This window comes from Cyrtonyx montezumae, unplaced genomic scaffold (genome assembly GCF_038088225.1).
Source record: "Cyrtonyx montezumae isolate F1298 unplaced genomic scaffold, pur_monq_1.0 scaffold_13, whole genome shotgun sequence".
Lineage (NCBI taxonomy): Eukaryota > Metazoa > Chordata > Aves > Galliformes > Odontophoridae > Cyrtonyx > Cyrtonyx montezumae.
The window spans coordinates 5,000,977-5,024,985 of record NW_027071859.1 but is presented as its reverse complement, the minus strand read 5'-3'; the positions used below and the strand labels follow the sequence as shown (position 1 = coordinate 5,024,985).

Genomic DNA, 24,009 nt, shown 5'->3' with positions numbered 1-24,009 from the left:
AGGTACCTGGTGCTGAAATTTGGAAGGATCCCGACTGCTCACTGGGACCACGCTCCCATAGACATGCAGCTCCCGCACAATGGAAACACCTCCCTTCAGCTCAGCTCTGAAAGACTCCTCTGAGCACTTCCGCAGTCGTAGGAGGCCAACAAGGATGTCCTGCTCTGGGTCTTCGTAGGACAGGAAAGTCTCCCAGCCACCATTAGCCACGTAATCTCTTCTAATTAATTCAATCTGGTCAAACAGAAGTAGTAATGAAGAATACAAAGAGGAAAAGAAAAATACTGTTAAAATATTTAAGCAACACGATGAACAGACAAAAACAAACTTAGTGGACTATTATGATTCAGAGAAAACATGATGTGCTTTCTTATAGGCCTATTTAGTTCTAGATGGATTTTAGCAGTACTGTAAAAGAACTGATATTCCTGCAGTCACATTAAAGACATGGGCTACTTTAATAGAAATGTATTTGTCAGTGGGACTGAACTAGTCTTCAATGCCTATTTGCATGCTTTCCAGAAGGGCTGGTAACCCACATGGCTACCTGTTTCTAAGTCAGCAACCTAAAACCGAATTTTATAAGTTACTTGAGCACTGCAAGATCAACAGGGGCAGCAACTCCTACCAGTAACCAAGAGCTACAATTGAATTTTATTCAATTATATTTATATTTATTATATAATTATTCAATTATTCAATTGAATTTTATTCAATGAATTAGCTACAATTGAAATTTATTCCAAAGACAAATTAGCTAATGCAGAGCGAGTAGTGTTGCATTTGCCTTCATCAAACCTGCATTTAGGGCCACGTCTTTGTTGCTTCACAAAAGAAAAGACTTGAGGTGTCTATGAAGCAGCCAACTTTACTAAATATCAACTGGTTCCTTCCAGCAAACACACTGGGTGTAACTACAATGCAAACTGCAACAGGAGTGGATCTGTGTGCACCTACTGAGCTCCAGAATTCTTTGTAACACATCACAAATCACAACGTATTTTTTTACAGAATCAGTAGGAAGTGTTTTTTTCGCTCCTTCAGATGGTACTGGAGACACCAAACCCACTTCAACAGGTATCCCAAGAGCTGACCAGTTCTGATAATTATCCACATAAAGGCAGTTCTGAAGACCACAACAAGTGGAAGGGAAAAGCAAGGTGAGAGATGACTGACTGTGGAGCATACAATGAAGATCATGCCTGGGTAGAAGAAATTAGTTCTGCAGAGCACCTAGAAGCTATAAAGACTAACTGATGGAAAAGAGAGAAGAAAGAAGAAAAGAAACTTCTTTTTTCAGACAGTTGTGACCTTCCATCACCAAGGAGCAGCCCCAGGACCCAAGAAACCACACAAGTTCAGAAATTCTTTACTGCAATGTGAGACCTGATCCAATCTCACACAATGGAAGCTGCGTTTCTTTGTAGCGGGGTTCGCACTGAGTTAATTTGATGTACCCTGTTGCTGATGATAATAAAGGCACATCTGTGGTGACATGATGAGTCACTCTATTCGTGCTCTGAATTGAGCTGGTATAGCTGGAATACGTGCCCATCCCTGCAGCAGGGGCTCCCTTGCCCACCTGCAACATCCAGCTGCTAAGCAGACCAACACTCTTTCCCACATTGCCCAACAGATGAGCAGTGGCAGCCCTCGTCCAGCCTGTGGGATTAAGGACCTCATGATCCCACAGCACATGTTCGGTGCAAGGCCTTGCATTTGGATTTGTTGAACCTCGTGAGGCGAAGGATCCCTGTATTCCTTCTACAAATCCCTTACTACATAGAAATCCATGAATTAAAGATTTGTTTACAGAAAAGCCATAAGGGATCCTGTCGCCTGCCTGCTCTGCTCCGTGACAAAGCCTGGGTGAACGCAACTCGCAATTAAATCCCGTACTGACTGCAGAAGCAGTGTCATTTCAACACTGACACACAGCTCGTGGGGTAAGCACCCAAACAGATGCCTGTCAACATGCCAAACTCTCTGTGAGCACAACTACACTCCAGCTTGCTGAGGACAGCTGGCACGGGCTGATCTGGGTCTGCTGGTGTGTACCTAACACCACGAGGAATATGGAAACGTACAGGGAAACGGGAGAGCACGAGGGTTTTTAGAAGAAGCAGGTTCTGCTGTTACAGACATTCAGGGATGTTGCTGTGGAAAAGCACTGTAACTCAATGCTTACTTCAAAAAACAAAGCCAAAAATGTCATACGGAGAGCTCTAAATGGCAAGATTGGAGAAGTCCTGATTTATCCCAAGAACAAACTCAAAGTAACACAGAAAACATGGCTTCGTTGCTTGCTCCACCTTAGTGCCCAGCTGCCCTGGTATTCGCACAGCTCAACCAACAGGCTCTGGTAGGCAGAAGTGAACTAAGCCTAGAGGAACCTTCACCAGCAGGTTTTGTATTACGTGCATGTTATAGCACATACCAGACCACCTGAACTGCTCAGAGAAGTCCCTGCTGGATCAAGCCTTCTGTACTCCCCACTCTTCTGGGCATAACAGAGGGTCGTAGCACTGAAAAAAACTTCCACTCAAAGAGGTTGCAGTGACTCATGAGATGGCCAAAGCCTTTTTCTTCTGAGATACTTGTTGAAATGTGGTAAAATCAAACCAGGTCACCTCCTGGTCAACTGATAAATGTCCATTTCATTATGCAGACATTTTGTACACTGCCAAACTTATCCTGACAAAGGGAAAACCCAAGTGCAGATTATACTCAACCTAAAAGAGCTCTGAAATCTGTGCTGCTCTCACTCTGTATTAAGATAATTATCTTGATAAGGGAAAAACAACATGTTTTGCAGAAACAGTAGCTTGTACCTGTAACAGATACAAACCCACATGAGTGTTAAAGCAGGAGTGTCATTGCCTCTTGCCCTTCAAAAACTGCCAGTCCAACATCACTTCACAGCGACAATTCAGCAGAGTATTTTTAAGGCCATTATGTAGTGCTGCACTGCTCTGACCATTCTGAGAGCAGGCAAGTACCTTCCACTGCTATGGAGAAACGACACTAATTGAAAAGGGAGCTTGGAGACAGCTCTGTAAATAAGCAGCTATGGGCAAGTAATCTACTCCAAATTGATTTTCTTTTTCTTTCAAAGACTTTTTAAGAGCAGACACACCATCACTGTTACAAAAATACATACAGCCTACTGATCCTTAGCAGAAGGAAGCTGCATAAAGTGGAACTAATTATAGGAAACAATTAATTCATTTTTGTTCTGACATGATAGCCAATCTTATCAAGAAGATGTGTTGTTTACTTACAAAGCCAAGAAAACACCATACCTTGTCATTAGTCTATAGCTCATGAAAAATTATACCATTTTCAGAATATTTCCCTTGCTTGCTGTCATGATAAATTTTGCTACGACTACATAATGACATCCTCCTGCCACTCAGACAGATGAGCTGAACAAAGGGAATATTCAACATAACGTTGCTTTGAAAACCCTGTGATAAGCTATTTGCTAACTACTCAAGAAATGTACAATTTAGATAAGACTGGCACTGCTGGCATGGACATCTTTGGAAGGTATTTTGTGAAATGACCACAGATCAGATAACTAGGAGAGAGCAGAAAGGCTGCATGGCCTACGTACAAAAGAGTCTGCACAACATCAGTTCTTAAAAAGTTGTAAGAACAAGATAATTTATTAGGAATCATTATACACTTCATGCTGCATTTATTGGCCGCAGCACACATCTATGTAACAGCCTTAAGTTCCACAGAAGGTTCGGGTTGGGTATTAGGAACAATTTCTTCTCATAAACAAGCTGCCCAGGGAGGGGTGGGGTCACCTGGAGGTGTTCAGGAACCCTGGGGATCTGGCACTGAGGGATGAGGTCAGTGGGTATGGTGGGGTGGGGATCTCAAAGGTCTTTTCCAACCCTAATGGTTCTACTCTATGGATCCCAAGCCAATGTGATCTTAGAGAGCTCATCTTCTTGGGTCCAAAACATGGACATCCTGACCACTTTCCAGAAAGATGGACACCTCCTTGTAACTACAGTGAGATGGAGAATTGGTTTCCTGAATTGGACGCTTTGAAATTCAGCAGCATATATTTTCCTTCCCATAAAACAAGCACAGTAATCTTTTCGTGGAGTATTTTAGGAAGGAAAATCACAGCATATGTGTCATATGCTAAATGGATCTACTCAGAAATATATACATACACACGCAGAGCAGATTTATACATGCACTGTTTGCCTACATAAACATGGATGTTTCTACAAAAGGTTGTGAGTTCATCTTGCTAAATATTCATTCCTGTTCAGTATGCATATATTGAGGCTTTGGTATACCCTAAATCTTTTTTGTTGTTGTTTTTAAATGAGAGGGGATAAAAAGAAAGGTTGAAAAGCAAAATAAAGAGCTGCAGTGCAAATACTCAAATAACTGGTGACTACAGTCAGCTTACTGAACATGGTGGTCCATAAATTTCAGCACGTGACAGCACTTAAAGAAAAGACATCCAAAGCTGCTGAGAAAATAAATGGAAAATCAGATCCAGCTACAAAGGCAAACTGCAGGAATGGATGTGCAACAAATGGGTCCCAACACCTCCACACTAAATGCATGTAACAAACTGTGTCTGAAGCAAGCTCCTAGAGAGGAGACAAAACTTACCTGATATGGTCTCACTTTATGGTGAATTTCCTGAATTCCAACCTCTCTTGTCCTTACGTCACGACACTTGGAAAAGAAAGGGAAAGAAACACAAAGAACAAATACATTAGGCTCTGAAACACACAGATTTCTAGCCACCCATTGGGCTCAAAACTAAGCTGAAATAGCATGTGGTTGCAAGGGTGAATGTGAAATGAAAATGCTCATCAATCCATCCCTAATACACCTTGGAAAGAGGTCTTAGTGCTAAAAGGAAATACATGCTGGTATAAAATAACTTCACTAAGCAACCAGGAAATATACCCTTTGATTCACAACTAACAGAGTCTGGAGGGGAAGTCAGCCTAAATGAAAGAACAGAAAAGGCTTTGGCATAACCCTTTTTTTTACCCTACACTTGAAAGGTGTAACATCGGCAAATACATGCTAAGGTCTTATAGTCTTTAAATAATCCTTTTGTGAGCCTACACTTGCTCTTAAATGATCACACCAGAACTGCTGTAGAAGTCCTACCCAAATATAATGCTGATCTGCCTTCCACGGTGCATCACAGACACTTGGGACCAATAAAAAAGAAAACAAAGACAGCCTAAATCTTTCTTCTTTTACAAGTCAGACAGAAGAGGAGAAAAAGCCCCAAACTCAGTGCTTCTGAGATGGGTTATAGCTTGCATAAGCTTTTGTGCATCTCAGCAAAACCAATGGAAGCTGATTAACTTGACAGCTGTTCATGTCAGTAAGCAGTTGTGACAGTATAAGCACTTCTACTGCAAAGACCAAGGGCACTCACATCTTGGTGGGTTTATCGTTAACATCCAAAGTGAAGGTTAATCCAACTTTTGTCAGACAAACGCAGTCCAAAGCAGTACCTCTTTTACCCAAAGCAGCTGTTTCAAATGCTTGCTCACTCCACAAGAGCTGTGGCTTGGAAGACAACCTTTGCCAATGGGCTGTAATTGCTCTATCAGCAGCAACCTGGCTGTGTACTTCCAAAAGCCAGACTTTGAGACAGGAACAGAATGGGTGAAAATCCAATTCCCACAGAAATTCAGGGTACCCAGAACAAGCACTCTCTCTCTCTCTCATGTCCAGTTCTTCTCTGAACGCCTTTAAATTCCATTATCAACAGAAAACCCATACAGCATGAAAAGAAGTGTGGTTGTTACAGTGGGCTGTCGTAAAACTGGGATTTACTGGAGCACCAGGACTCTAGAGCAAACTCTTCTCTGCTTTATGACTTCTGACTACATGAATGGCACAGTAAGGCTGAACAACACCCACTCCTCATGAGGAACCCCAGGACAACGTATTCCAGGAAGATGTTCTGAAACTCTGTGTCCCAATCCAACATTCACATGTCTCCAGTTGCACCCAGTGGCTGAGCACACTGTGCCTCCAACCACGATGCTCAGGAGTAACTCCATTCCAGCAATCACAGACACCAGTTGTGCCACTGGCATAACTGATCCCCATCCCTTAAACAAACTCCTCACTAATCCATACCCCAAAGATGGGATAAGCCAAAACTGCCACAGCCAGCTGATCTTCACTAGGGAGCCTACAAAAATATAATTCCTGCAGGTCCTTGCCTTGGCCTTCTCTCCTTTTCCAAGCTCAAGAAGAAAGGACAAAGCAAATCTATCGCTTTCTCCTCTGACACGAGAAAATCACAACAGTACCTTATATTTCAAGCTGTATTGCAGCAGACTGGTCCTTCATTCCACCAGCTGCAGTGTTTCTGCCTCACTAAATTAAAATCTATAATCATGTGCACAGCAGCGATTTTTTACAGATTTGGTTCTTCTAACAGTGAACACTGCCAGCTTGACAAGCCCTTAACAGTTCAGCTCCATTACTGGGCTCAGCCCTGAGTGCCATAGATCAGACAACCCTGCTTCTCCAGCTGGTTTTGATCAAGTTCAGATTAAACGATGTAGTTCTAGCATCAAACCCAGGAAGGGTCCACTAGCAGCCCTAAAGAGTTCAACTGAAAAGGTTTCACTGCAGCAGGGAGGCTGACTCCCCTGCCTGGCTTAGGAGTGAAAAATCAGTGGGAGGGATAGAAACTTTAGTGGCCAGCAAAGCTCTCTGCCAAATCTTGGCCTCCTCCTGGAGAAAGATTGTGAGGAATGATTTAAGGAGGAAGTTCAGGGCACCAGGTTAGGAGAGATTAAGTAGATAAAGAAAGCCCAGCAGGAAGGAAGACACTGCAGTTTATTTGCTGATCTTTTGCACTGCAGCTGCAAGATCTGAGTGAGATGGCAAAGGCAGTAAGGAGCTATCCATGTTAAACACCAATCATACGGTTCAGCAACACAAGTTTATATGGAGCTACTAAGAGATGAAGCCTTCGTTATTGCTTCTTCAGTATCCTTGGTATTTAAGCAAAAAGATTAGAGGCTACATCTGCAAAAACTGTCATTACTGCACTGCCCCAAACCACTCCTTTACTTGTTTTGTATTCATTGCTTTTTTTCCCAAGCCTTCTCCATCCCATCCCTGTGCCCCTATTAGAATAACACAGAATCTAACTCACTCAGTATCCTCAGAAGCACACATGGCCACACATATGGACTTGGCTTTCAATTCCCTCCTAGCAGAGTCAGGCTCCCACTCCAGCCTAGGTCACCTCATTTTTGCCTCTTTCCCATTCCTGTGGGTGCAGTAATGCCTTAAAACCACTTTAAGAAAAGGTGAGCTAGAAGGAGGGAGCACTCAGTCACATCACAGACGCATGCAAGTGTTGCAGCGAGGATCTGCCTCTGCACCAGGACACCGAAGCAATGAAAGTCCTTTGGAGCAGTGGGAGGGAGCACAGGGTTCATGTGATGCTCTGTCTACCAAGCTGGCTGTCCCAAGAGAAGGCAGACCCTGGGCATATCTTTATCAGAGGCTACAGAGCCTGCAAACTGTGGCTGATGAATGCTTTTTGGAGAGAGGTTCAACCAGCAAGTAGTGTCAGAGCAGGCAGCGTGGGGCTCTGCGAATGCTGACTGCCACAGCAATCTCCTGAGAAAAATTTGGCTGGGTACACATACCTGCCTCTGATTTCAAACATAAATGCACTTCCTTCTTCCCCCTCCTTCTCTCCACCCCTGCTCATATCTTTATTTGACCTTAGAAATATCAGGAATATCAAGTCTTATTTGTTTGCGCTGAAATGTCTCTTGAAAGATTTGTCTGGCCTCAGACTAAGAGCTTTTCTTCCAATTGTTCAGTCAAGTAAGTGCATGCATGGGAAAATAGAAATCAAGGAGAAATTCTAATAGCATAAAATTAAAAATAAATCCTTCTCTCTGGCTTAAAAGGTTTCCTCCTGTCAAAAAAAAAAAAAAAAAACCCAACCAGAATATTACAAACTATTACTAAGTGCCTTCAGGGATAGGACAAGTTCTAGTCCAGCGTTACTGAAATATCAGGCTGGCAGACTGTTTAAATTCAGCAGTAAAACTGGCTCCTATGTGTCTTCTGGTCACTCCTCAAAAATGATGTTACTTCGTGTGATGTCACCAAGCAGCTCTCCGCAGATACTGACTAACAAATACCTTACCTGTGTCCCAAGATCTTTCATCCTGGCCAAGGCAAGCTCCCTCAGGTTCCCATGCTCCACTCCAGAGCTCACCAGTGGCATTGGGATGTCTCTGTGTATTAAAGGAAAACAAAACAACCTCAAGCAACCGCATTAGCAGACAATAAACCATAAAGCACCATGATGGTCACCTGGGCCAAGATCCCAAGTAGCAGAGCACAGAACTTACCTGAAATACATTCGTTTCAAGTCTTTGTTTGAACAAGAAATAACACAGGGAAAAAACAAAACAAAACAAAACAAAACAAACAAACAATAAACAGCTAAAAGCAGGAGAAAAATGAAGGAAGAAAGCTTAGTAATAAGACTGAGGACAAAAGTAGGCTTTTACAACACTGAGAAATAGGTTGTTATTTTGCTCTTAGCTCCTCACTAAGAAAGGGGGAAAAAAAAGGACCTTCCAGCCCATGACTAGCACAGTTCTCCAGGTCAGTCACTCCTCACAATGCCTTCTGTTGGACATCAGCAACTGGGAACCAGACCGTGTCTTTCTGAGCTGAATGACCATCAGGAAAGTTCAAGAGAATTACAAGATGTTTATAATGGGAAATTTGCTGCTTATAAGACAGAGAGTTCTGCTGAGCCAAAGATTTGCAGCCAGAAAACCTAGAGTCTTCCTGTGGGAATGTAAATCAGCGAGTCTGCAAATGGCAAGACCCTCTCTTTGAGCTCTCTGAGGGAGGTTCTAAAACGAAATTGGAAAGGAAGACCAGATTTGGCTTCTCCATTGCCTCTCACAGCAGTCATATTGTCCCACTGGGGAAAGGAGGATTTATGCAACCAATCACACTGAAAAAGAAGCATGGCAATTAGTTGGACATCCCAACCACACTGCCCTTCTGTCTAACGTGGTATTCCAGTGATTCCAAACCCTTCTTCTCCCTCTTCCTGCTGCAGCTCCACCATGGTACTTCTGATGACACACCACCCAAATGCACTAGTAAATAATTCAAAATCCCTCCGATCCTCTACAGAGAAATGAGGACTATACAGGTGAGAAAGACTTTCTGTAGGCTGGTCTTAAAATGTGGCTTATCTACATTCCTTGATGAGTACTCATCCTCTTATTCTCTTTTAAGTTTGCATAGACAAGGAAGAGAACTGAGTACCATAAAAACATGCAGAGAACGGGATGGTTCAGGGAATTGGTAATGTAATTAGCTTAATCCATCTTGGTTCAGTAGTGATTGAAACTCATCACCATCTAGCAGCTGTCTGATGACCTCTGTAAAACGTATTAATTGATCTATTCAGTTCCTTGAGGACCTGCATTCACATCATTAACAATTACTGGTTTTTGGCAGTAGCTGTAAAAAATAAAAAGGTTTTCATGGGTCCTAAAGACTACATCTTTGTTTTGCTTTAGCCTTGCACAAGTGTGAGACACATGGCAAGGGGGCAAGAAAAGGAATTTTTCCTTTACTGTCAAGAATGCAAACGAATGCTTCAGTCTTCAGGGATCTATCCCATTTCAGCACAGAGTCGTGCACCCATTAAGGTCAGAAAAGACTCTGAGATCCCCAAGTCCAACCCCAGCCCACTCCACCATGCCCACTGACCATGTCTTGGGTTTTACTTCCCCACCCTGATTTTCTTGCTATTCTTTCTATGAAGCAAAAGATACACAAAACGTTTCTCAGCTCTTACACTCGTGTGCCAAAAGCTGAGGCAAAATACAATTAGCTAACCAGCTCATTTATTCAGTGGGTTTCTTTGAGTAAATACAAAACCATAGAGCCAACACAACGTACTTCAAAGAGCTTCAATTAGAGGAAATGAGCACTTCACGTTGTGACTAAAGGACACACCAGAGGAGAACGGCATTTTCATCAGGGCATGTTAGATCTACAGTGATAATCTAACTAAAACGCCTTTCTTCTAATTATGGAACGACTCCAAGAAGTCAGACTGTATGCATTTCCCCTGGAGGGACGCAGATAAAATGCCCTGACATCTTCTAGAGCTAAGTCTTCAGCTAAATCCAGAGTGGCATGTGAAATAGTAAATAATCTACTGTAAATAAATGAAAGATTACAAGATATGGTAACTTGAGCATCTCTCAACTGCTTGCTAGGGAACATACCAAATTAAAATATGAATGTGAAAAATAAGATTTTTGAGAAAAAGCAAACAAAGTGGTTTTCTATCACCAATTCAAACCAGGGCACGACATTTAAATAAATACCCTGGGAGCATCATTAGCACACCCATAACAGCCTACTTTGAACAGACACCAAACAGTGTTGTCCTCACAATTTCAGGACTTGTTCACATGCTAAACAACTGGAGGGATGTGGGAGATTAAATCCTGACCTTATTAACTTTAGTGTTCCATTTGCCAGAAGCTTCAATGGGGACCATCTCACCTTCTGTTTTTCAACTATTCAGCATCACTTAGGACACTTATTAACCAGCTGCTTGGAATAGACAGTGGAAGTCAAAACCCCTTTCTAATCATAGAACCGTTTGAGCTGGAAGGGATCTTTAAAAGTCATTTAGTCCAACTTCCCTGCTATGAACAGGAGCTTTTTTACTATTCTGAGCCACAAGCTGCTGTAGGATCTCAGTTAAGTATTTTATTTTTTCATACCTGCATGTCCCCACCAGTCCAGTGAAAATAACATCCATACAAAACACCAAGATCCACCAAAGGAAATAGCTCAAGACGTGTCACTGCTGCTGTCAATTCACACCTCTCCACACAAAGCACTTCAGTGCCAATCAGCTCCACAAACATTCAGGACAAATACAGTTTTAAGCACCTCCAACAGTTATGAAGTAGCCATGAAGAGATATTCCCCTCCAAACAACCACTAGCAATGAGTATGCTACACATTTAATTTGGTTTCCCGAAACAGAAAGAAAATTCCAAAGGGTTGTCATAGAATCATAGGAAAGTTTGGGGTGGAAGTGACCTCAAAGACAATCTAGTTCCAACCTCCTGATGTGAGCAGGGCTGCCAGCCACTAGATCAGGCTGCCCAGGGCCCCATCCAACCTGGCTGTGTGAGCACCTCCAGGGATGGGGCATCCCTGGCCTCTCTGGGTATCCTGTGCCCAGCACCTCACCACCTTCTGAGTGAAAAATTTCCCCTTAACAACTAATCTAAATCTCCTCTTTCAGTTTAAAACCATTCCCCTTTGTCCTACCACTATCCTCAGTGAAGCAGTGTTGGGAAGAGGCCACGAATGTTTCAGAAATCCAGCTTCGTTCATTATTGTGCTGCAGAGCCACACAATGACCCTGAAAGCAATTTAGATCAAAGTAATAGATTTTGGACTTCGCACTGGAGGTGTACAAATCTGTAATCACCAAGAACAAGTTTGAGATAACGTGAGCCAGTCAGCAAGAAAACAGTTATTCTGCTGGAACATAATAACTGACAACTGGATGACAGCTGGATGGAGGCTGCTGCTGGTGACTGAAGAGACCCATTGTCAAGCTCAAGGAAACCAGTATGCCAAGTAGACACCCTTCCATGCTTGTGTTCAGAGAAAGATTTGCTAGGCTGCAAACTCCTGCAGCCCCCTAAGAACAAAGCCAGATACACTCTATGGGAACAGCATCATGAAATGGGACACTCTGCCTATGCTGGAATCCATCAGGGAGAGGGAGACAGATATGCAGAGAGAAAAAAAGACCAGAGTTTGTATTTAATAATGCTTCTATGACTGATGTGAAAAGCCTGAGGCAACAACAAGTGGATGTCTCCTATAAGACATGTTTTGCCTTCTTCATTAGTAAAACATCCTTCTTAGAGTTCAGGTACAGCCACACATTTCACCCATGTCTCTGTTAACAGCCTGCTGAATCACCATCATGCTTATCAGCCCAATCAAGCTTTACCATATTCATAATTTCTTCTATTCCTCTTTGGGAACTTTACAAAGCTGCTCCAGAATCTCATTCCCCTGGCTGACAGGAAATTCCCAGCTCCTGCTCTCACTTTATGCAGGGCTATTTCCTATTTTGTTCTGTGCCCAAATCAATTTTCCCATTTTTATAGAGTCATTTTCTATCTCTTACAGATTTGCAGAGATTTTCTCTTTGCATCTGCCCTTCAAACAAAGGACTGATGTGCCCCTGCACATACTTCCACAGTTCATTTTCTTGAAGATAGGGATTATTTCAGATAAGGTCTTAGGAAAGTCTGTCTGCACTAATACTTCTGTCTCTAAAAAGGCATCCTAAAATAACATTTTCCCAAGCTGCACTGAACAGTAGATTGTATATATTACAGACCAAGGCACTAGAAACTTCCTCCTCTGGCTGCCCAGAGAGGTTGTGGATTCCCCAGTCACTGGAAGTGCTCGAGGTTGGGTTGGGTGGGGCCCTGGGCAGCCTGATCTGGTGCCTGATCTAGTGGTTGGTAACCCTGCCCACAGCAGGAGGGCTGGAACAAGATTATATTTGAGGTCCTTTCCAAACCAAGAACTGCATCTCCTCCCACCTCTATCACTCTGAGCTTCAACACCATCAGATCCTGCTGGTGCATCATTTCTTTCAATGAGGCTTCTCAGCTTCTGTGAGGTTTCCTCAGTGCACGATTACATTCTGTGTCATGGGATTTAAGTAAGATTTTGACAAGTCTTGTTTTTGAAGACATGTTTGAGAAACTCCACTAATAAGCCTCAGCCCATATTTTGTCAAGTTTCTCACCTTCAACCACCTCCCGTCCTTCCATCGTATTTCTGAATGAGCACAAAAGTCAGATGCCATACAGCAGTCCAGACAGGTGAGGTCTACCACACAAGGCTTTCTCATTCTGCACACTCTTGCACCTGGGTTACAGCAGTGCTTGCTATCAGTGCAAGCTGATGAATGAGAGGATGGAGCACAGCCCTGATGAAAAGGACCTGGGGGAACTGGTGGACTGCAGCTGGGCATGAGCCAGCAGTGTGGGGGAGGTGATCCTGCCCCTCTGCTCTGTGCTGAGGCCTCACCTGGAGTGCTGTATCCAGATGAGGAGTCCTCAGTACAGGAAAGACATGGAGCTGTTGGGGTGCATCCAGAGGAGGGCCACAAAAATGATCCAAAGAATGGAACAGCTCTCCTATGAGGACAGACTGAGAGCTGGGGCTGTGCAGCCTGGAGAAGAGAAGGCTGCCAGGTGACTGAGGCCTGTCAGTATCTAAAGGGGAGTAACAGGAAAGACTATTTAGCAGGGTCTGTTGTGATGGGATAGGGGGAAATGGATTCGAACTAAAAGAGAGGAGATTTAGACTGGCTATAAGGAAGAGGTTTTTTCACAATAAGAGACTGGCACAGGTTGCCCAGCAATGTGATGGGTGCCCTGACCCTGGAGAAAAATCAGGCTGGAAGGGGCTCTGAAAGCCTGGTGGAGCTGTGGGTGTCCCTGTTCATTGCAGGGAGCAGGACCAGATGGCCCTTAAAGGTCCCTTCCAATTCAAACAATTCTATGACTCTGACTCTCAAAGAGCCAGGCATTGGCACTGTCTCCAGCTCATACAGCTGGAAGCCAACAGAGCACAGTTTGCACATGCAAGAACAGGTAAGTATGCCATAGCCTCCCTTCCAAATGTTAGACACATAGGAGATAAAAGAAGAAAAATAATTCAAGAAGGACCCCACACTGAAAACACAGTGCTAGGGCAAGTAGCACCTATCGTCCTTGGAAGTGAGGGTTCTGAATGGAAATAATAGCACCAACGTAATATATTTATGAAAAACCCTGCAATGCCCATGGGGGAAGACAGGAAGTCTTTAGAGCCAAAAAAAATGAAATGCCTTGTAGCTCCTGTAATAAATATAGGAAACTTCGCCCACAGCCAAGAGGCAATTATCCATCACTATCATTAGAGTACGTGTGCCACATCCTATGCTCATCTGACTGGCAGTGAAAATGGGGCCTCCAGAAATCTTGAAGTTTATGGGTGCATTAGAGAGGCAGCTCAGTTTAAATAGCTTCTCATTCTATGTGGCCTTTCCCATTCGGAACAGATCGGAAGCAGTTTAAAAATCTTTAGCGCGTTAACGATTACGACTGAAAAATACTAACAGGCTGAGTCAGATCTGGCTGTAATTAAAGTAAGAATCCCTCCAAGTGCAATAAATCAATACACAAAGCCCACCACAGAAAATTACCTCTGAACGCGGTACACACGTGTCCACGGCGGGACGAGAGCCAGGATTCTTGCCACGAGATCAACAAGAGTGCTAGGGGGGTAGCTCTTGTATCTCCCAGTCTTCCAGAGCTCGTACAGCCCGGTGCCACGGATCACCAGGGTTGGGTAGAGCTTCATGCCATCCGGGCGAAAAGCAGGGTTCTCAAAAAACTCCTGCCAACGTGGAAGGAAAGTGTGAGTCAGAGAGAAACAAACCAGATTTCCTGGGGCTTCGGTGCCCCAACAAAACGAATTTCACGTTCAGGTTCTGTAAAACACAATTGTGAGTGCGCCTTACGGAGGACAGGCTTGCACTGCATTCCCAGTACCTATCAGTTTCCAACACTTTTAGATTTATATTATATTATAGATGTAAAGAAAAAGCTGCTGAAGAAAAAATCCACATGATAATGCAATGAATCAAGTCTGTGCCTTACTGCTACCTTTCAGCATGAATTCAATAGATACCGCTCCATTTATTGTAACAGACTCTGCTCAGAATTAGAACAATAGAAATGAGCGTACTTATCTTCAATCTCAGCAGGCCACATTTAGAGATTAATCAATGTGTCTGGGACACATCATTTGAATAGCAATGACGAAAAACAGATTTATTCTACAATGATGTTCTGAACAATCCCGGAGAACGGGAGGACAGACTGTATCTCCTGCTAATGTCTATGCCCAAATCCCACTATAAAGCTGCAAACTGAACACCACTAGCTTACACTGCACAGCAAGTGGTGTGGGTTTTTTTTTCTCAGATTAAATCTTAAGAACAATAATTAAAATCACTTAAAAAAGACAATAATAATAATAAAAAAATGATGGGCAAGGAACTCTGAACCAACCAACCATTAAGTTGCCTTAAGGGATGGCATGGCCCTCCTTCCAACACCAGCTACAAGCACTGCATTACACTAATGCACATGTGAAATCTACAGCTTGACCCTACTTACAGCACGGTGTTCTTGTTGTAATAAAAAGAAATTCAAGTTCTTTCAGCTGAGCTGATGGCTTGCTACGGCAGCCCTGTGCTAGCCTTGGTGCTGACTGCCACTCATTCATGTGTCCCAGCTCCACCTGGAGACTTTGCAAGGTCTCCTGCTGCTGGGTGTAAAGCCCTTAACGCTGGACCCCAGTGCCAGCAGCAGCCTGAGTCACTGGCACACACCCAGAGATACTGGCACCACCATCAGTCTGAAAAATAAAACAAGATGAGGACCATGGGTCAAGCCTACACTGCTACAACAAAATTACAGAGCTGTCCAATCCTGCATTTCTTCTCGTAAAGTATCCAAGATGGGACAAGGCACCTTGTGTGAGCCCCAGTCAGCTTTGCTATTTGCAAGGAACTAGCCTAAAAAGAAATGAGTCAAAGACAGGCAGAAGCAGACCCCAGCACCATGGTGCTCACTCTGGAGCGTGTGTGGGTATCAAAGAGGTTAAAAGGTTGGTGTGCTTCTTTTGCCATGACTCTTTGTGCATTCTCTATAATGCTCCTCTTCGTTGTAAGCATGTTCTTTCATCTGCTGGTGTTTACAGGAGAATCAACTGGCAGTGAAAACACCGTCATCTCTGACACAGATGATGTACTGAGGGCACCCTGGGCTGGCCCCTGCCCACACCTGCAGCCCTAGCCAGGATGACTCACCTCCATGACCTGGACAGCCAACCTGGGCAGAGCTTTTCTTTTGTTTTAGCAATGGCCAGGGCTCGTAGAGCAGACTATCGAGCAACAGAGGTGAAGTGAATCAGAAATAGGATCTGTGCTCATGAGACAACAGCATGTCCACTTAGTGCACTCCTCCAGAGTGGCCTGCTGGCACCGAGGGGTCAGCTCGACATTACAGATGGATATTGTTGGTGGCTGGTTGAGAAGGCAGCCATCCATGCCCACCTGAGCAGCCTGAGCTGGAGCCTGATTTAGTGGGTTGCAACCCTGCCCACGGCAGGGCTTAGAACTGGATGATCTGCAAGGTCCCTTCCAACCCAAGCCATTGTGTAATTCTTTGAATTCAAAAGGACAGACTTCTGTGGGTGCTTAGATGTGTTCTGACATAAAAGAAAGCAACTGTGAAAGAAAGAATGAGACAATCTTGTAAGTGACTTCTCTAATAAGAGGAGTAATGTGGCCAAGCAGCACTGAAGAAGAGAAAAACATTACAGTAAGAAAGCAATGATGCTTCCACAATGAGCCACGGGAAGGTAAATATGCCACTCCAGCAAGGAAAAAAGCTTCCAGTGAGGCTGTGCATTAATATTTGCAACAACACTGAACTGAATGCAAAAGCATCTATGATTCACTAGTCAGAATATTTAAAACAGTCGCTGATTTACATTGCAGATTAAAGGCAAACGCATCAACACAGTGCTAAAGTTAAAATCACCCAGCAGTCGCAGGCAAGGTCAAAGTTAGGGTTTCCAATCACAGCATGAATTTTGCCACTTCCTACGTATTGCTTATTTTATGTCAATACATTACACCAGCTGATAATGCTGCTTCGGATTTCAGTAACGCTGATGTTAAAATAGTAACAGCGTTCCATATGTATTTCTCAAACTACTTATCAAGATATTCTCAAGATATTGAACTCATAACTATCATTATTTTTGAAAAATAAAATGGAAAACACAGCAAAGCAGTGCCACCTTTCTTCCTAAAGCCCTTTCTTTCAGTGGTAAACTTAAAAAGGTTTCTGTAAATCCCAACATTTAAAAGCTTCACCTCTGCACAATTGTTAACAGTTTTAAGTCTCCCATGAAACAGAAAAACTATAAAATGACAACACATTCAAAGCTTTACTAGTAACTGTAGCCTTTCCTCTTTTCTTCCCTTCCCTCTTCTCTTTTCTTCCCTTCCCTCTTCTCTTCCCTTCTCTTCCCTTCTTCTTCTTCTCTTCTCTTCTCTTCTCTTCTCTTCTCTTCTCTTCTCTTCTCTTCTCTTCTCTTCTCTTCTCTTCTCTTCTCTTCTCTTCTCTCTCTCTTCTCTTCTCTTCTCTTCTCTTCTCTTCTCTTCTCTTCTCTTCTCTTCTCTTCTCTTCTCTTCTCTTCTCTTCTCTTCTCTTCTCTTCTCTTCTCTTCTCTTCTCTTCTCTCTTCTCTTTTTTCTTTTCCTTTTCTTCTTCCCTTCCCTTCCCTTCCTTCCCTTCCCTTCCCTTCCCCTCCCTTCCCTTTTTTCTTTAATTAGACACCTTAGAAGGTGTCTTCAACAGATGAAATTGTTCAGAACAGCTTCCAGCCAGAGCAGTTTAAATCCCTTGAACAATATTTGTTCCATAGATCACTGTCCGAAGATCACTGCAGTCCACAGGAGGGGTTCCATCAGGCCTAGCAAGCACTCCATCGTGACTTAATCCACATCTGCTAATGCACTGTGATACAAAAGGTTAAAGAAGACACTGGGAGAAAGGATTCCTATCTATTTCCAGCCTTTTTCAATCACCTGAGGATGCGGCATAGTGCTCTCTCACACCTATTCCAAACAGAAATACAAACAACTTCAAAGCTACGAAACTAATTTTCTCTCAGCTTCACATTTTCTCCCCTCTAGCTAAAGACTAAGCCAAGGAGCACTTAGCACTTCTCTTATAATGAAGATGGAATGCTAGAGTAAAATTTAAGATGTGTGCGTAAAGACAGGAAGGGAGGGACTGGCAATTGTGTTTCAATAAATGTAAGTACATATAAAAATTACCATCAGCCAAAACTTTTAAACCAGGAGGTTCACAAACACAGATCTTTTCATACTCTAAAATAACATCACGTAACACTGCCCTATTTATGCAGTGTTGGAGAAAAGTTAAGTGCTCTTTCACAACAAATAATATACTGAGTAACCACAGAATCCTGGGATTCAGACATTCTTGTGCTCCACCTGAGCTCCATTAAACATACTTTCCTCATAGGAACAGCTGCTCTATGAATTACAAACAATGAATCTTAATAAGATCCCATCAGCACACATTCAGCCTACAAGGTTATACAAGTTAGCTGCTAACATGTTTTATGAGAACAGTAATTGATTTTACTAGCATACACCTTTGTTGAAGAAAGTTCCCTGTTATTAAAGCTAACAGCATCTGTAGGATCCATTCATCCAGCACCTCATAAACTGCCTGCCATTATGAGCAACCAGGGCCCGATGAGTGTGAAGTTAGTCATTTAGATGCCAAGAAGCTGCTGATTTGTCCATCAAGGCACACGTATCAAAGTGCACGATGGAATTCTTTTGTTCAACTCCCATCAATTGCTTTGAGTACCGAAAATTGCACGACACTGTGATTGCCGTCCAACACCGCTGACACTACAATGTGAAGTCAATGTAACGCTAACCAGAACCCAAAAGAAGCTCAGAATGTGAGATGGAACGAGGAGATGAAGATCTGTGCTCAAATATTTCACTTCCACGTGCATCTGCAGCAAGCTTTTAGAATTATAAACCCATCCGTCCGTCGTGCATCTGTCCACAGCTGCAACAGAAAGGTCAAGCAATTTGGAACCATAATCAGACTACGCAGTGGTTCAGCCCCATTCTCAAGTTTGGCCATAGCACACACCAGCCCATATTAAAAGATAGCATCTTTCTGCTTTAATCCGACTGTACAGCTCTAAGAGCAGAGAAATTAGAAACGTATTTTGAAAGGGCCCAAAAGCTGCAGTTCTTCCCCTTGGTCCGAAAAGATCATTTTCCTTTTTTTTTTTTTTTTATGGGATTCCATTTCACCTTCTTACAAAACATCCAGTTGCCTTCTTTAATCTTCCTGCTCTCAAGATGTTCAGCTGTTGTAGGAGATAGGATATAGGATAAGTGAGGCAGTTTTTGTTAAGCCATTTATAGAAATGCCAGGTTTTGTTAAAAATAAAGGTCACCAAAGCCTATTTTTTAATGACTGCCCACTAGAAATCACGTGCCTCTCAATCTAATTCCATAAACACATTTGAAACTGTTCCTTTACTATAGCCCCTGTATTAAGCAGATGATTAAATTCACGTCCGTCTGCATTAAGATGAACATTATCTTCACTCTCCATATTACAGCATTCCTTATCTCCACCAGCTGTATTATTTATAACCATGAATAGTGGTAACACTTGAAAGCTACTGAGTTGAGTGACACTTCCAACTCTACAGGGAATGAACAATCACTTAGTAGTTTAATTATATGCATTAATAGAAGCTCGTGGCTCAAAAATGTGGCTCCGTTTTAACTTGAGATTTGCATTTTCCCCTCTCTCTTGTAAATGCAGGTCTAATTAAAATGTAATGATAGGATCTGTATTCACTGACACTTACAATGGCCTACTGACCGAGAAGCAGAGACCAAGCAGTGCCTTTTTATTGCACGCTGGAATAGGCCGCTGTTATAAATATTGGTTGCTCTGAAAGTAATGCCTCCTATTTATTTCCTTGGATACTACATGGACACAAAGAGCACAATAACAATATTTGGTAGAGAAAATTCTCAGCGACGTAGCACCAGTTTTCAACAGTCATGAGTTCTGTTTTTTTTGCCAGCAATGAACAAATTTTCACCATGCTTGCCAACACTGGCACTAGCTGCACATGGCTGTCTAGATCATGGCTCTCCCTTCACATCACTGTCATAACTGCTGAAACACACCACCACCACCTGACTGTGCCCAGATGCACTGTTTGGTCTCCATAAATATTCACAAGTGTCTATGTGGACACAATTTTTTAGGCATGGAGGAATTGCTGCTAAGAAAGCTATCACTATTCTGGAACAGTTCAGCTGGAAGGAGAGCAGAGAGCACTAGGACTGCTTGGCTGAGAGTCAGGGAGGCTCAGGTGAACCCCACCATGGCCATAAATCCCCACGGGAGATGCAAGGAGACAGAGCTGGGCTCTGTGTGTTAGGCACAACCTGGAGCCCAGGAGCTGCCCATCAGCAGCACTGTTGTGCTGGGTGTGTACTGGAGCCCAGGCACAGAGAGCTGTGGTGGCTCTTCTTTGGGGATCTCCCATAGCCCCTGGCCACGGTGCTGGACCAGAAGGACACAAAGGTGCCTCCAGCCCCAACCACTCCATAACTCTGCAAATATCTTATGCACAAAACCAGCAAGGCCTATGTGAACACAAAGACAATGCAAAACATGCAGTGACAATAAGGCAGATCAGCCCATTATGAAAGAGAAAAGCAAACACTCCAGTACTTCACCTATGGCAAGCTGAAGCTTGTTCTGCTGTCTGTGCACACCCACACTTCACAGTATCTTTAACAGGCACTTATCTTAAATACATATAATTAAAATACAATTGAAATATTTTTCTAATATAACCTTGGGAATTTCCAAACTTGCCTTGGGTTTATATAAAGATGGCATGCAGGAATTATACGTGTCAAATCACAGAACCACAGATCAGCAGGAGTTGGAAGAGACCTCTGGAGATCCCCCAGTCCAACCCTCTGAGAAAGCAGGCCGCACAGGGAAGCATTCAGGCAGGTTTTGAATATTTCCAGAGAAGAAAACGAGACCTGCGAGGCATAGGAGCATTACCCTCAGAAAGAATGGACATTGTGTCCACCAAAGAGCTCTTTAGGGGCTTGACTCCACGTTGCAATTAGAAAACCCTCTTGCTGCATCATTGATGTCTGATGCAAACACAATACCACGTGGCAACATTCTTAATTAACCTCCCCTAGAACACGTACATTAACATATATATAAATGTGAATAAATATGATAATGAATCCCTATAAAACCGATTCAAAGGCAGGCAGGCCTAAAGCTGAGAGAAATCACATTGCTTGTGCTTGATGCCTGCACTCACGACAAAATCTACAGACGTGGCCATGGGGCAAAAAGGTTCTAAAGCCAATGATCCCAACTTCCAGCCTCCAAATGGCAGCTGCAAAGCATTCTGTAATGAAGAGAACAAAGACCATTTTCCAGTTGACTGTTACAATTTTCCTGCCTATTGACAGCTATGTAATAAAATCTTTTCTGCTCCTGACATATTCAAGCTGTCAAATTTCACCGTATCATAGGTAAAATGTGATTTTGGGAAATACTAAGCCAAGAAAACAGTGCCATAACGCCCAACATATCTGCTACAAAAGGTCAGTTCTGTGACTATGACTAACACCCTCTTTAGCCCACCTGTCTGCCAATTTCTTCAAGAACAGTATATATTAACACCCGCAGGAAAAAAAAGCACCAAACACACCAGAGCACATTGCGGCACAGTAGGAAATTTGTTTCACATTCATTTTGCTAATCTTTGAATTCCTACAGGTACAGGTTCACAATACTGAAGAATTTTACCAGCAGCACGCTGCAGAGGACCCTGATATCTCACACTGAACTGTTATGATAGCTCAAGTTAACAAAAACAGACATTCTAGTTGCCACTTAACAGAATAAGCTACATGCCTCCTTGAGGTTGTTCTGTAATGCCTCATACATAGACGTCGAGTGCCAAATCAGGAAAGTGGACATGCCTGCCAGTGTCCAGAGAAAAACACTGTAAAAGGTGTTGTAATTCACTCTTCAAGGAGCAGAAAGCTGTTATTTATTCACCTTCCCCAGTAGCTTCAAAGACACAATCTACACAGAACCATTCAGGTTGGAAAAGGCCTCAGAGGTCACCCAGCACAACCCCAGCCCACCCCACCGTGCCCACTGCCCACGTCCCTCAGTGCCACATCCCTGAACACCATCAGGGACGGTGACCCCACCACCTCCCTGGGCAGCTGTGCCACTGCATCACTGCTCTTTTGGAGAAGAAATGTTTCCTGATACCCCAATTGGTTGGATATATCGAAGTGTCTAACACAAGTTAGATAGTCTGCTTCATTAAGGAAGCACTGTCACATTAAACACGGAATCACACGATCCTTGCTTGGAGTGCAACACCACAATGACAGTGCAGACAAACTAATTTACAGGAGTATTTAGTCCACAGATGACATGTTGTTCTCAATAAGTTATTTACCAACACCATGCATCTCAGTATCATAAATACCCTAATTCTGCACACGGCACAGAACATTGCTGCTGCCAGGTCAACAAGGAACCTGACTGCCATCCTGTACCTCTCAGAGTCTCTTTTATCTCTGGTTTGGATCTACAGGTTGCCTCCTGTCAAACACTGCTGGATAGTCGCTCTCTGCATGATCCTCATCTATGACAGTCCCAGGCACCACAATACAACTCAATAATAAAAGAGACATTTAACATTTGGAAGACGCCTTGGGCATCAACAGCACGACCTTGGAGCATGCTTTTGACTCCTGAACACAGTATTTACGTGAACACCAGACAAGTCTCTCCAGATTGTGCTCACCGCACCGAGCAGTCCCATCTGCTCCATCTTGCAGGTGCTCCAAGTGACTCTCCATTTATTACGCAGTTTTGGAGAAACCCATGAGAATACCTCAATCAATTTGCTGTGAAGTTTCACCTTCACATTTACCAAGCACAGGACTCTGGTCCTTCACGTTTCTGGGAGGGTCAGTTTTCCCCTAGGGCCAAGTACAGGAAATAACACATTTTTCATTGTCTGAAATCAGTACACAAGTTTTGCAACACGGATCACTTTAAAGAATGTCTTCTACCTGAAAAATCATTGAGACCAGCAACTCTACAATGTTTTTGATAATCTGATTCTCCTTTGTTAGAACTCTCCTTTCCATAACAGGCACCCATATGACCACATGCTCTCTCCCACCCCACGCAGCCCTACAAAGCATTCCTTCCATTACTATGTTCACAGCAGAACCACTATGTTTTTCCAGTATGCTTTAGAGAAAAGAAAAAAAATTTTGCCTAAAATGACCAGAAAATCTGCATCCCCTACCCAGGACGCATCATGTTATTCCTCTGCTCCTTTCCATTTGGCTTTATGTTCCCAGACATATGCTCGCTATTGACTTCAGCAGCAAGGGGCCTTAGCGAAAGAGCCCCAGAAAACAACTGCAGAATGCTGGCTTGAAAATCACCACTTGAACAGATAGAGCAACTGCGTGAGCCTACGCAACACGCAGTTGTTTGGGGATTGTTAAGTGCCAAAATGATCTTTTAGTTTGGGTAGAAAAAGGGTCTCATCTGCACCTTCATATTTAGTGGAAGCTTCTTCTGAATGGGAAGCTATTTTAAAGATAGCAATGGTTATTATCATAACTTTTACGGCCAGCACGCTGCAGGAAATTGCATGCGTGGACAAAATACTGATTCAGAAAGACAAAGGAAGCAATCCAAGACCCATAATAAGCGTAGCTTTTCCCCACGGAGCCTTGCAATTTATCATATTCATACCAAAGGTATAAGAACACACGCTGTTCCTGAGCAAGGCAATGCAATGTGGTTAAGATTGTGCTGCCCCTGAAATCCTCACCCTCTGCATTTCCCATTTGTGACACACACGTTACGTGTGGGTCCCCAGGTGATGCAGAAGGGATCAGTTGTACTATTCAACCAGTTCTGCTCCTGCACATCATCACACTGAGTGCTGCAGCTTTACCCCTCGCTTCTTTCTTGCTTTGCACACAACCAATGAGAGAAATCTGATGTGCTTTAGAGGCAGCATACCCAGAGCTGCTGCAAACACACCCAGTGAGCAAATAAAAGTTGCTTCCACACAGACACTGGAGAAGGGAGAGAAGCTTTGTGCACACAATTTGACC

General features: G+C 43.2%; 1 protein-coding gene across 1 annotated transcript in view; it reads right to left on the bottom strand.

Moving 5' to 3' along the window:
* ELP3 (elongator acetyltransferase complex subunit 3) overlaps window positions 1-24,009 on the bottom strand; it is an 82,325-nt gene that overhangs the window by 20,924 nt on the left and 37,392 nt on the right. Inside the window, exons 10-13 of the mRNA XM_065730501.1 lie at window positions 14,342-14,535; window positions 8,198-8,288; window positions 4,648-4,713; window positions 7-234 (exon numbers count right to left, since the gene is read on the bottom strand). Coding sequence (XP_065586573.1) covers window positions 7-234; window positions 4,648-4,713; window positions 8,198-8,288; window positions 14,342-14,535 — 579 coding nt within the window. The remainder of the gene's footprint in view (window positions 1-6; window positions 235-4,647; window positions 4,714-8,197; window positions 8,289-14,341; window positions 14,536-24,009) is intronic.